This window comes from Tinamus guttatus, unplaced genomic scaffold, assembly GCF_059628265.1.
Source record: "Tinamus guttatus ecotype Peru unplaced genomic scaffold, ASM5962826v1 Tinamus_guttatus_pri_ptg000318l, whole genome shotgun sequence".
Taxonomy (NCBI): domain Eukaryota; kingdom Metazoa; phylum Chordata; class Aves; order Tinamiformes; family Tinamidae; genus Tinamus; species Tinamus guttatus.
Genome location: NW_028288852.1, coordinates 1,287,943 through 1,302,326, shown reverse-complemented (window position 1 = coordinate 1,302,326; position 14,384 = coordinate 1,287,943). Strand labels below are relative to the sequence as shown.

The 14,384-nt window shown below is 43.5% G+C and overlaps 1 protein-coding gene across 2 annotated transcripts in view; it reads right to left on the bottom strand.

The window, feature by feature from the left end:
• Positions 1-7,750, bottom strand: part of IFNAR1 (interferon alpha and beta receptor subunit 1) — a 54,548-nt gene extending 46,798 nt beyond the window's left edge. For both annotated transcript variants that reach the window (XR_015913613.1, XM_088528988.1), the window contains exons 1-2: positions 7,662-7,750; positions 700-820 (exon numbers count right to left, since the gene is read on the bottom strand). Coding sequence is in view for 1 of the 2 variants with exons in the window: in XM_088528988.1 (XP_088385114.1) it covers positions 700-820; positions 7,662-7,737 (197 nt within the window). In the remaining variant the exon portion in view is untranslated. The remainder of the gene's footprint in view (positions 1-699; positions 821-7,661) is intronic.
• Between the last annotated feature and the right edge of the window lie 6,634 nt (positions 7,751-14,384).

Sequence of the window (14,384 nt, the reverse complement as noted above, 5' to 3'; positions counted from 1 at the left end):
GAAGCAGCCTCAGTTTTTTATTAACCCGAAAACCATAAACTAGGAAATCCTAAAATAAAGAACTCCTTAAGTGATTTTATCATCTCAGACATGTTCTCGTGCATTTGTGTGACAGGAAAGTTCTACAAAATACCAAGTGTACGGGTATACATATGTATTGGTATATAGACAGCAGAAGAAAAAGAATTAAAGTTGAAGAACAAAAAATCAATTATTTCATCTGATGACTAAAATTTGCAGATCAGAAAATTGGGTCTATAAGCACTGAAAAAAAATTTAAAATTTACACAGCAAGTTCTCTCAAACTTTACATGTACTTGTTGGGGGAGAAGCTGACAAAACGTAGCTCAATTAAAAAAAAAAGACACATAAAACCAATACAGGAATCTAAACACTAGTCCGAAATGTAGCAGTGCATTCCCACCAGGAATCATTTCAATACTGAACATTTAGTAGCAACGTTTTCTACATTTATGACTTATTACTATCAGCAAATAATCTAATTTCACATATTAATTAGACAGGTGATCCCTGCAGAGTCCAACCTCAGTTCACAATTTAATTTTCTGGCCTCTACTTCCTGTATTTCAGAAAGACTAAGTGGCAGCAGCAAGAACCACTGTAATTAATCAAATAATTTGCTCTTCTAACATGAAGAAGTGTCAGATTTATCTGGCTCAGCACAAAATCACTACTTACCAGCAGTACTGAGCTGAAAACATCACATCAGTGTCATCCTCTGGGTAGCTCCACCTTAGAGTGAAGTTTGTATTTACAATGTAGACCTCAATATCTTGAGGACTCTTCAGATTAGCATGACCTGCAGGAAAGTTACGCTAAGTTATGTGTAAATTGGGATAATTGATATGCAAACAATTTAAGGGTAACCTACCTCTTTGGAAAAGTAGTAGAGGGTTAGAATGAAACTAAAAGCAATGAACAGGAGAGTTTAACCTCCTTTGCCCCACAGCATTTAAAGGGCACTTCAATGTTCAGGCTAAGGAGCAGGGCATCAGGAACTCCTTGGCCTGTCTTCAATAGGCAGCTCTCACCTCAGTGCTCAAAATCTCCCCCACACACACCTTGAAAACTGAGTCTTACAAATGGTTAATGCCTGTAGTTCACCTAGTTCACCATTCACCATTATAGACAGATTATAAGCAGTCTGAATGCATTCTAACTAGTATGCTTTTTTCTTGTACCCAACACCTGCATCTCAGCAACAAACTCCTCAAGACTGACCCAATGCTGTCATTTCGCAAGTGCAGAGCAGATCTGGCATTTCAGACTTGTTTCATGTCACACACTACTGATATAAATTCAATGCATAACCCAGAACATAATGTGAATCACTCTCAACCAACAAAGCCTCCCCATACAGTAGGTTCTTGTAACTTAATTATGGCACAAAGAACAGTGCAGAATGACTTACAGAAGGCAAGGATTAAGTCTCAGGCCGTGTATAAGAATGACCAAAATATCAAAGGAAGACCAGACCAGGAAGGATGAATACTAAACTCATCTGGAGTTGGAGATGGATAGCTCTCTCCACCTTTGAAAACCAATTACTAAAAAAAAAATCTTATATTCTGTTGTTTGAAGAATACTTATTTACTATTAAGTTGATTTGAAGTATGCAGAATCCTACGTGTTCAATTTGGTATGCAGCTTAGTTGCTATAGGAGCAAGGGCAGTGACACACTGTGGGAAAGGGAATTACTTATGTACTTATCTGGCTACTTGGTAGGTATCTTTTGCTTTGAATTATTTGACACTACTCTGTAGCAAAGCTTGAAAATAGTAAGGTTACATAATTACAGTAGCAACAACACTTGGTATGAAAATCTTCTAGTAATATAAGCTAAACAAAAAAACGCAGCTTGCAAATGGAAAAAAACGTGAAGGGACAAGGTGTCCGTACAATACGCGGGGAGAAAGCGCAGAACAGGAGGGAAGACAGGAGCGAAGGTGTGTGAGCGACATGGACCAGGGGGAGAAATGGGAAAGAGTGCACAGGACAGAGCAGGAAGAGGGAGTCCGTGCGTTAGAGAGAGCCAGGAGCCACGTGCAGAGAAATGAACAGAAGAGGCTCTTAAATTTATGACATGGCAATACACCAGTATTAGCATGCCTATTCTCATGCTTCAAAAAATATAAAACAAATCCTGGCACATATTTAAATAGATTGCCAGGAATCGCTTCTCAACTCAAGAAGGTACTTTATTATCTTGCTGAGTAATATTAATTGCTCTATGGCCCAGTGCAAGCTAATATAAGGGTTGTGATTCAGAATATTTTTTCTATGTTAGCCCTAAAGAAACATTAACAGAATGACATATTTCATATTAAACACAGGGTAGTGTTTTCCCCTGTAACAGAATTATTGAAGACAGTGTTTCAAACGATCTCTTTTTAGAACATAATTCAACTACTGCCTTTTAGAAAGCTTCCTAAAGTAGACTGAAAATTGTCAGAGAGTTTCCTAAATTCTCTAGCAGCACACACACATAAAAACCTGATATTGTGGTACTGAATAAAAGGTTTTTTTAGGGAGGAAGGTTCTGAAGTAGATTCTTTCCTCAGAATAGCATCAAATCTTTAAGTAAACTGTAAGAAGGCAGAATTAATTAATATGTTAGCCGAGACACATACTACATCCACAAAGCTCAAAGACTAAAAAAAAAAAAAAAAAACCCCACACATACATATACACACATACACTGATACCAGACCTCCAAGTAATGTTTTAAGCTAGGCTAGCCTTTTCAAAAGCTGGCAAGTATCACAGCAAAAGATCTTAGAATATCAACAATACAATTTGTAAAGACATAGCTTTGGATTCTGACATTTTCTCTTGCTTTTCCAAAGGAACGTGTAACACTTTGGGGCATTTAAGCAGGAATTAAAATGCCCAAATCAAAAGTCAGGAAACTTCATGGAATATGGATTTTAAATCAATCATTCATGGCCAGGTTTCAAAGATACTGGGAGGTAGGAATAGGTGAAAAATAACCCTCCACCCATTAATCCTACTTTGAAAGGCTTCAGACAGATAATGTTTATAATGCAATTACGAGTTTTCTAAGAAAAGACGTCACATACCTCTGAAAACCACACAAAACATTACAGTCAAGATATTTTTAAAATACTCTTATAAAACAAGTCAGAACTCATATACTTATTTCTCCTCAATTTACTTATAAAATTAAAAACTTTTATATTTGACTACTACTGGGGAGAATGCACAGATGTGCACAGAAGGAAACATCTGTAAACTTCATACTTAACAACTTAATAGGCACTATACCTACACCAACTTTATATTAATCTACTGGGTAGTATGCTGTTACTTTATATAAACATAAGAGCACTGAATATATTCAGCAGTTCTGTAAGAGATCAAAATTTCTTTTCCCTCTCAGTTGGACAAGATAGTATCAAAAGCATCCCTTTCATCAGAGGCAGGGACGGAGGAAACCACTAGCAATCTCACCAGAGTGAAGACAAAAGGCTGCTTATGAAGGTAGAGTTTTCCATAGGTTTTCTTGTAGAGGGAACAGACTTCATTCTACACTATTCCAGCCATAAGGCAGACTATTTTTGCAGTGAATCTAGTGACAGTTGCCATTGGAAAGCATTAAACTTTACAGGAACTGAACTGAAGGATATTATAGGAGATGTGAGGACATTAGTAAGAGTTCCACATTATTTGTGGGAATGTGGAGTCCAAGGCTTATCTGAATAACAAATTGCTTAGCAATAGAGTAATTTAAAAATAAAAGTTGTTCTTGTATAAACCCTCTAAATTCAGATTAGAAGTACCTTACAATCAATTTTACCACAACCATTTCAGACGAAGAGGTAGTATTTCTCTTTCTAATACCTATTTTCATTTTGTCAGTGAACTGCAACTACTTTCAAAGAGCTAGAAAATCATACCAGAATAGTTTAATGTAGATAATTTTGCCCATTTGCTTACAAGACTGGTTCATAATACACATTCAAAAGTATTACTAAGCAAAATATACACAGCTCTACCCACATAGCCTTTTATTTCAGAAATTCAAGTACATTTAACATGAGACTTGTTCTCAATAATGCAGACACATGTAAGCAAGCCACATCCATCCTTCCACATTACCCCTATTTACAGTAACTGTTTTGTGCTTGTTTCCCGAAATCCCCTGAATCCCAATAAGCTGCAATGCAGGAGTGAAAAAGTAAACTGAGTAATACTTAATTCGCAGAGAAGTTTTCTGATTTAGCTAGAAACCAGCAAAAAGTGGTAGGTATCCTGATTTATTTCAGGCTCAACTACACTGGATGGATTCCACCACAATTAAAAATAAGATGCAGCTCTCTCACTACAACCTCCAATAACTGATTATCTGCCCAGTCAAAAGAGTTGCAATTAAACTCCTATCTTGGGGAGAGTAAATCAAAGAAAGAAGAATACTAAAAAAATCCAGTCTTTAATATTACATTTATTTCAATTTCCTGATGTTTTCAAATAATAGTCAATTTGAATATACAAAATAACATCTTCTAGTTCATGAGCAAAATAGGTGAAGAGAGCAAATTTGCTGGAGACAGCAAGAGTCACAACCCACTGTCTTGACCTGCACATACCCTCATGCAGAGGTTTGCAATGGCAAATAATTTAGAATTTATTGCCTTAGAAAAAGCCATACAAGCTCATCTTGAATCTAATTTAAACACTGCATAAAATGAAAACAAGTTCTTAGATCAAAATTTGTTTAAAATTACACATCACTCAAAATGAAAAATATTCGAAGAAAATTTTTTTAATCTGAATTATGAAGAACATAAAAGCATACTCCTAGATTACCTGTTTCATGACTGTTATAACACTACTTTATAGCAATCAGCAATAACAGAGGAGAAAAGGGGAATGTTTATATTTTCTTCGTGCCCCCTCCCCATCTTTTTCAGATATAAAAGTAATGACAAATCTGTCTTTAAGTCTAAACCTTTTTGAGTAACTTCAGCAGCTTGACAATTACTCAACATCTGGGAGCACAGCTAGCTATAGTGACAAAGCTGCTTTCGATATCAGTGTATTTTATTTAAGTGTATCCAAACAATTCTGTATAAGAGACAGACAAAGGCCGAGAAACACGTTGGGAAATAAGAAAAAAACCTGGAAAGCTTCTTTTCATCTTCAGTAGAGGGAAGAGATGAAAACATGGCATTATTCTAAAAATCTGATGAATCAGTGAATTCTGTCATTGAAGGGAAATCAGCCATTGCTTAATAAATCAATATTAGAGATATATACATACATACCAGTACCTTTCACATACATAACAGTTTTATCTGGAAAATCTAAAGCTTCACTTAAAAATATTTTTTCCCGTGTATCTTAATTAGACTTGATAGAACTCATAAGTATTAAAAAAGTACCTGATTAGTATCTGATAGAAGTCACAAGTCTAAAAAAAAATTTACATGTGTGATGGATCAACATTTTCTCCATGTGCAAAGTATTAAAAACATAAATGGCTATTATAACTGTAGTTGCTCACATAGATATGTTTGAAGCATGAAGCATCAAGTGCAAAAAGGAATGCCAAGATCCAGGTAATCCAAATATTTTAGCTATATAGATAATTAAAACCAAACTTTTCATAAATAAATGAAAATCACTTTAGTCATTAAAATCAAGATTTTTAGGAGCTTATTTTAGTCTTGACTAAAGCCTGTCATACTTAAGATGAATTCCTGCTTCTTGATCACAACACTTTGACAGTAAAGACAGTATTATAAGAGATTGAACTGTCATAAAAAGGGTTTGAAGACAATAAAAGAAAGTTGACAAGATTTCCCATCTTCCTTCCATTGTCCTATTTTTATAAACTCGAGCAATTAAAACTCTGCTCTAATAGTTTAAATCAGGAATATTAAAAGAAGCAGCATCTTATTAATTTCACTGAATAGTTTCAGTGACTGATGGTTTAAAACAATGAAGATTAAGTAATGTGGCAGCATAACAAAAGGCCACCTGCAACAGAAGAAACTTTGCACTCTTCCCCCAAGGGTGCGCTTATGTGCTGCTAAAGCTAAATATATCCATGGGGGAGGAAGGAAAGATAGAGCATTATATTAAGTGTGCGGGTGGAACCAATGGAAACTCTGAACTCAGCCTTTAGCACAGGAAGGAAAGGAGACCTATAACATGTGCTACTGAAACAAAACAAAACCAACCAGCAAACCCAAAACCAAACCCCCGCTGGAGACGACCAAAGTGTTACTGGCTCCATGGTCAGAAAGGTTCTCTACAAAACCAAGACTCCTGCAAGCATTTCTAACCAAGCTGAAGGGAACGGCTGTTTCCGCCAAGGCAGAAGGTGACAAGTCACTGTGGCCAGACAGTTTCTTCCAATCCTTGTGGTACGTGGCACATTACTCATTTTGTCTAAGCGTGTGGGTTAATCAAACTAGCCACCCGTATCTCAATGCTTGCTACTGGAATTTTGAGGTGATGCCCTAAGGGTTCATTTACCAACCAGACAACACAGATTCACAGAATTGTTAAGGCTGGAAGAGACCTCTAGAGATCATCTAGTCCAACCCCCCTGCTCCAGCAGGGACACCTAGAGCACATGGCACTGGGTGACATCCAGGCGGGTTTGGAAGATCTCCAGAGAAGGAGACTCCACAACCTTTCTGGGCAGCCTGTTCCAGGGCTCTGTCTCCTTCACAGGAAAGAAGTTCTTCCCAAAAAAAGCTGAAAAGGAGAAAGAGGAAAGGACCCAATGCTACATATTAGCATGAATCATACTACAAACGCAAAGCGTGCACTCCCAAAAATGGCCTCTAACCTTCTTTTAGGCATGCCAACCTGGGGCCATACAATCTCATGCAGAGATATAAGATCTCACACGGAGGAACTCCGTGTAGCCCAGTGTCAGAAGTGTCTATGCGCACTAGCTTAGCACAAAGGTCTCCTTGACACTTTGCTATATATTCTAAGAATGCAGGAAGGTAATGCACAGCTTAACCAGGGATGTCTGACACCTCTCTCTTGAAAAAGCAACGTGAGGTTTCCTCCTGCTCAAAGATGTAACAAGAGGCACATGCTGCGATTACATGAGATAAAACCCTCAAATCCTGCACTCTTACCTTTCTTGCTCCTCTATTCAAGCCTTACCGAGCTAAGCAGAAATATCTTTTCGAGCAACTGGGTATGTTTCCAAAACCTGCTTGCATCACCGTTGAACCACAGCCAACGCTTTCCATACGCAGCAGACAGACCCGACGCAGGGTGCTCAGTGACAGTCACCCCAAACGTATAGTCCCCGAGAAAACCGGAGGCACCGGTAGGCTAAGTTACACAGAGCCCTGCGCTAACGAGCGCAGCGCGAGCCCCGGGCCGCCCTACTGCCCGTTACCGGGCGCGCCGCGAGCCCGGGGCCGCCTCACTGCCCGTCACCGGGCGCGCCGCGAGCCCCGAGCCTCCCCCGTTGCCCGTTACGGGGCTCGCCGCGAGTCCCAGGCCTCAGTGTCCGTTAACGGGCGCGCCGCGAGCGCGGGGCCGCCCCCACGGTCCGTTACCGAGCACGGCGCGAGCCCCCCACCCCAGTTCGCTCCGCTAACGGGCGCCCCCTCCCCCCCCCCCCGAGCCGCCCTGCCGGTCCCACCTGCGCAGCGCGGCGCCAGCACGGACAGGAGGCAGGAGAGCAGCCCCGCCGCGGCCGTGCCCATAGCCGCGGCCATGTCGCGTGCCGTGCCCGTGGCTCCCGCTATCCCGCCAGCCACCGCCGTCACTGGCGCCCCGGCTGCTCCCGGAAGCCTCGGGCGGCTGCGCATGCGCCGAGCGGGACGGGGGGCGGCCTAGAGCAAGGGCGGCGGCGCGGGGGCTGGGGGCGTTAGCGGGCGCGGCGAGGGGAGGGGAGGGGAGCGCCGGCCTGGGGGCGGCTAACGGTCTGCGGGGCCGCGCCTCCTGCAGGGGGTAGGAGACGGTGCTCGGGGAGAACGGGAGCGCTTGGAGGCAGCTTGCGGAGGAAGCTCCATTGGCTGCGCGTGTCCTCGCGGGGAGGAGGCCGGCTCCGCCGCTAGTTCATCCTCCTCCTCGTCTTCGTCCTGCTCCGCCGTTGCCTTACTGGCGCCCACGTTTCCTGCCCGTGTCCTACCTGTATTGCTGCCAGCCCTTTCTTCCCCCCAAGGATGCGGATGCCAACGGATCCTGTTTACACAGCTCCGAGGGAAGGGGGACTTTCTGACACTGTGCCCCTTGTGTGTAATCGGAGGGGAAAAAGTCAAAAGCGCCGAACCCAGGGCGCACCGAGGCACAGGGGAACACGTCTCCAGAGCACAGCAGCTACGGAGAGGCGCCATGCACCCAGGGAGCAGCTCCCCACGTTCCTCGCGCACAGCAGCGAGCGCTGAGCGGCACAAGCCAAGTGATAGCCGTGGCTTTCAGCTTCCCCTTTTCTGTTCCCTCTTTATTATTATTATTATTGTTTCCATGAGGTTGTCCAGCTGCAATGGAGGGGAGAAGTGAGAGGTTACCTTTCACCTCCCACCCTCTGAAAACAACCTGTTCCACAGTGGACATAGCAGCATATTCGGATATGAGGATTTGAAAGCCTAACAGGCAAGGGCCTGTGTTTTCTACATCCTATGTGCTGTGAGCATTAAATTATTTGCTGCATAAGGAAGCAACACTGGCCAGGCGTGCTTGTACATAGAAGGGTCACTGTTTGCAGCTGCGGCCTTTTCTGCTCTTGCGTGTTCAGTCAGCTTGGGGCATGGCTACATGGACACCTTGGTCCTCCGGGGACACAGACATGGGGCGCACAGGATCTGCGTAATCAGAGCACACATTCTTTTGGTCTGTGAATATTGTGAAATGCTTGAGGACTACTCAAGCAAGCTACAAAAATCAGCAAAATTGGTTTTATTTGGAGATATAAAGTTCATGGACCCTGCCCTGTGCATGAAGATCCTAGTGCCCATGTAATTCCGCTTGAAGCCAGTCCTTAAATAAGCTCCAGAGAATTGCCTGTATCTCAGTCATATTCAATTTCGAGATGTCCCCCACAAACGGGAGTGGAGATGAAATATTATGGACTCAATATTCTCACAAATGTGACAATGATGTTCACAATAAAAAAGCCCATAATAATGTCAGACTCATCTAGTGAAATGTAGATGCTATTATTTCCTGTAAATCAATGAATGCACATACAGCCTTAGACTGCTCAGTGAGATGAAAGCTGCAAACCTGTACTATGAAAAAGACTGATGATTAAGAGGAAGCGAATGCCATTTTTTAAGGTTTATAAGAGGTTGTGGATAACTATGGCCTTCAAAACACCCAGTGTCTGATGTTATTTAGCATGTTACAGGTGTCTATACTTAGCACAACTGCTTTAAGGAAAAAAGTAGTTTATGGAGTTTTACTTTCTGATTTCTGTTATTAATTTTTCTTTGATCAACAAATATGCAATGCAGTAAATTTATAATGCAGAGGTTTATTTAATGTGCCATAGAATTAAGTGATTAATAGAAGATTATTAGAATAGAAATGTGCTATTGAGTAGCAGGCATTCAATGCTGTCAGGTCTCTCAGGCTCCTTGCACAATGTAATCAGCAGACTACGAGCGAGGGAAAACAGTGTCCTGATGAGCACAAAACAAGAAAGTCACGGTTTGCCTGCGTAATCTGTTGAGCGCCATTGTCAGTTTCGCCACAACTTCCTGTGCAATCTCCCCCCCCCCCCTTTTTTAATGTAAACAAATTTTTGTTTAAAACAAAGGCACTTATTTGGTATTTATCAGGGCACAGGCTATGGACTCTGGTGGCAGCCAGAGGTCAGAGGAGGGCTTGGGCAGCTGGAAACATGGGTGGCCGAGAGTGTTGCCCTGCCAGCCAGCATTTTCATCTTGCCACTCACTTTCAAGAGGCTCCTAGGAAAAGACTGTGGAAAAGGAGCTATGTGGGCTGGATGAACTGTTAAACTGTAGGCTTAGCTGCCTGTTACAGACAGTTGTAAAGTACTAAAAGTCAAGAGAGGTAGTCGGCATCCTTCCTGCAAGTCTGGTGGGAGGAAGTCTTAGCCCTGTAAAGTCAGGAGTGGGCTTCAAGAATCGTGCAAGCTGCGTCGTTGCAGGTGGAGGGCACCCTGGTACGAAAAGGGTAAGGTCAGTTAAAACGTATCATAAAGGCCAGCTGCTCAGCCATGAGAGTATTGCTGGGGAAAACACATCTGCACTTTGGAAATGGACTGTCACTGAAATAAGTGATGTTGCTGAAACAGGTGGTGGTGTCCTTAGGAGATGTGTGACTGGCTGTAACACATCCCTTAGGAGAGTGTATTGCTACAAAGCATTTCTCACCTTGAGAGGAATTTATTCTATGATGGTTAGTCATCTTGTGCTCAAACACTGTGCAGGACAACATTTTTACAGCGAGTTACTTACATAAATGGTGCTTCACAGCAGCCGTTTTGCAGTCAAGATCACGAAACGAACCCCACCTCATTGTCTCAGCTCACTACTGGTAGAAATAACTGAAGGTCCCCGGCGTGGCGCAGTGTTTGCAGCTGCAGCTTCCTCGCTGGCAGAGAGCGGGGCCGGGGTTGCGCTGCCGCAGAGGCTCCACGCGCCGCGCGGAGCAGGGGCGGCCGTGGCGCGCGCCTCCCGTCCTCGTCCTCGTCCTCGCTGCCGCTGCGACAGCCGCTCCGCGGTGCCGGCCCGGAGCTAGGGGCTCCCCTGCGTTCATCACGGTTGGCTCGGAGGCAGCACAGAAGCCTCCTGCTCGTTTCCTCTCCTGGAGCTCTGGAGCACGATAAAGCAAGCAAAGCCAGCATTTCGTCTCCTTGGAAAAACACAGAGCAGTCGTGCCAGAAAGGAAGGACCGCAGCGAGTCCAGTAGTTCACTGCACAGCCCCGAGGCAGTTTTTGTCCCCTTTTTGATGGGTGTTTGTTTTGGGGTTTTTATGCTACCTCCTGGCAGTATCCTCCATATCTTTTCTGCTGCAACCATTAGAAAGCTTTTCCTCATAAAACTGCTTGTTGCAGTCCTGTAATTTCTTTCCTGCATGTCATGGACATATAAAACAGATTATTCATTTCCTGTTTTCAACAGTCTTTTTCATATTTGAAGGCTAATATATCCCCATTAGACTTCTCTTTGTGAGGTTTCATAATAAAAACTTTGCAAATAAAGTACACATTCGAAGAAAAAGAAAAAAAAAGCCTGCCTCTTTTTCCTTCCCAGCATTGTTCCACGTGAAACCCCACTGCCTTCTTCGTAAATGGAGATCTAGCCTCAAAGAGAGTGGCAACATGGTTATAGTTTAGGGATTTTCCACAAAAATGTTACAACAGAGGAAACTTTTGTCCATGTAAACAGATCTGTATCTGTATCCTTCTAGCATCGTGTTACAAACAATTTGTTTCTGAGATCTTTATTGTTGCTGGAACCGGGGGATTTCGGAGCAGGGCAGGCTACTTAGCAGCAGCGCAAGTTTCCCAAAACATCTCAGTATTCCCTCTCATACTATCTCACGCTTCTGCCTCACTAGCTGCTTGGTGGCTTTTATTGCAGCTTGATAAGGCCCAGCTGATGCCTTCTCATTTCCTAAGTGTAATTCCTTTGCAGTGCTGGTCTTTGGGGGTGCCTCCTCGGTACAAGGAAGTTGTGCTCATTTTGGGGCTGTTTCCCAGTCTCCTGGTACCGGCTGTTGTGCCTCACAATGTGCAAACTTCCAGCTGTGACTTCCAGGTACCTGCCTGGCAAAGGTGCCACGGGCTTCACTTGGGACCAAGATTGTACCCAGAGCTCATAGGGCTGAGAGTCTCTCTCTTTCTCCAGCACTCTGCAGTCTGCTTTTTAAAAATGTGATCCAAACAACAGGAGCTGAAAGAAGGGATAGAGACGAGCGGCAGCTTAAGAGCCCTATGATGGCTGGAAGTTTTGAAGCAACTTCTTTGGCCTGGCGCTTTCTCTAGGGTGAAATGCTGGCATTAGTGATCTCAGACTAATGCAACTGGAGCCAGGATCTCCTCTGTGGTGTTTCCCCGGTGGCATCTCATTTGTCTTTTAGATATGATTATCGCTCTGAGCCTTTGCTCTTTTACAGTAATTGCTTGAAAGCATGCAGAAGTTACTTAAGGAAATCCAATTTGCGAGGATTGTGTACTAGGAACTATGTACAAGCAGCTTCCAGTATATTGCATGCAGACAGTCAGCTGAGCCCATTGATTATTAACAGTACTTTTACAAATTTTACAAATTAAAAATAGCTAATTTCACCTTCCTTTTTTTTTTTTTTTTTTTTTTTTTTTTTTTTTTTTTAATGACAGTGCAGCAGAAAGGAAGCATGGCCTTGCCCAGAAGCCCTTTAATAGCTCCTGCAATAACAGATAACTGCTGGAAAATTGCATTTTGCTGAGTAATGATGGTGGTTCCCAAGCTGCTTCAGAACAAAAATGAGGAACTTAAACCCAGGAAATCTTACACTATATTTCTTGTTGAAGGGCTGCTTACAAGCTAGGCACTGCTGTACCTGCCCGTAGCCAGGCCCGGCCTCAGTGCCAGTTGCAACCCTAAGTTCCTTGCAGAGGAAGGAGCCCACACTGTGCGAGAGGTATCAGTACATGCCAGCCTTGCTGAAGAGGAAAAATCACCAAAATCACCTGGTTTCCTCCATAGTCATGAAGGAAAGAGAGGAGAAGGATCCCAGGCAGTGCCTTCTGCAGGGTCCAATATAGGGAAGCCTCAGGGATTGATGTGATGAGGCCAGAATTAGAATTTCTGACTGTATCACCTCCTGTCACATAGCCCTTTCATCTGACTGGAAGTTGCTCAGCAGGCAAAACACTGGGGAAAACTGAAAAAATATATATATCCAAAATATGCACAGGAATGGCTGCTTAGCAGAGCCTGAGTACAAAGCTAGCTTGGCTAAGCCAGTATGGTAAAAAATCAGGGGCACCAGAAATGTCCCAGGTGAGGAGCCAGGAGTGAGGAGCGAGCCAGGCTTTTTCCTGCGTGAAGGTCAGCACATCAGCCTGACCACAATGAGGTCTTTGTAGGGAAGAAGGCGGCAACTCGCTCCCAACGGATGCACTTGTTGTTCTGCTGTGGGTGGCATAACTGGTATTGGTAATACCCCGGTGTAGATGGGGACAGCTCTACACTGGCCACGTGATAAAACCAGAGCAGGTCTCCTGTGAGTTAGTGTTCCTGCCACGCTGGAATTGGCTTCACGTGAAAGTTTCACGTCTGCACATTCCCTAGGATCTTTTTTGAAACTTAGTTTCTAAACATAGGTAAGATTTTTCTCTCTGCTAATGTGGTTACTCATTAGTGCAATGCTCTTTCCCCCACCCCCACATAGTTGTAATTTCATAGTGCTGTGAATTCTTCATATCTTTATTGCGGGACTTTGTGTTTGGTCTTTGTGTTGTACATCTGAAATTTTACATATTGATCTTTTTGTGCGTACAGGAAGAACATAGCTTGGTTCTGGCAGGTTCCCTGCAATATCGTGGATCATGCTGGGAACCCTTCACATTCACTGCAGAACAACATCTCCAAGCATCACTACATGCAGGAGCTCTGGAAGGCAGTTTATTAGAGTCTTTCTACTTATAAACCACGTTCTGGTGGTAGGAGAACCGAATTTCATACATAGCAAAGGAAACAGGAGTCATCCAAAACATAAATTTATCCAATATATCCAATTTATCCAATATATAAATTTATCTTTTAAGAGACATTAAAAATACAGAGCGCATGGCGAGCAGGCCCGCGAGCGGCCTGCGGCCTCAGCGGCCGCCCGGGCTGCCAGAGCGGCCCTCAGCGCAGCCAGGCGCCAGATAACCTCATCAGCGCTTCACACAGCGCCTCGCTGCCGTTGCCGCGTGGTCTCTGTCAGATAAATTTCTCTGCCCTGGAGGCCTCGTTTGTCCTGCGCGACAAACAACCGCCTGCCCTCATTTCCCCAGTGTCCTCTATTAGGACAACAGCAGCGAGGTGGTGTCAGTTCGTCGTTCTCGGGCAACTGGAGCACACCAAGATTATGGCTATACAGTCGCGAGAATTATGAGAGTTTCTGGGCTTTTTGGAAACTTTGGTGACCTGCTCAGAAGAAGAGCTGGGGAATTCATCCCTATTTCGTGCTAGTGGTGGAGTATCAGGGTATAATTTCAAGTTTGGAATTCACCAGATAGCTTTTTTTCTGATGGTGTTAAAGACAGTAAATTAGTCTCACATGAACTTCAATAGCTGCTTTTTTTGGAGAGGGTATGTCCCCATTAAAGAAAAGTTAAAGCAAAGCTGCAAGGACAAATCTTTTATTTCCCTGTGTCTGAAGCCTCTGAAAGAGGAAGGAATACGCTGAGCAAGTCTG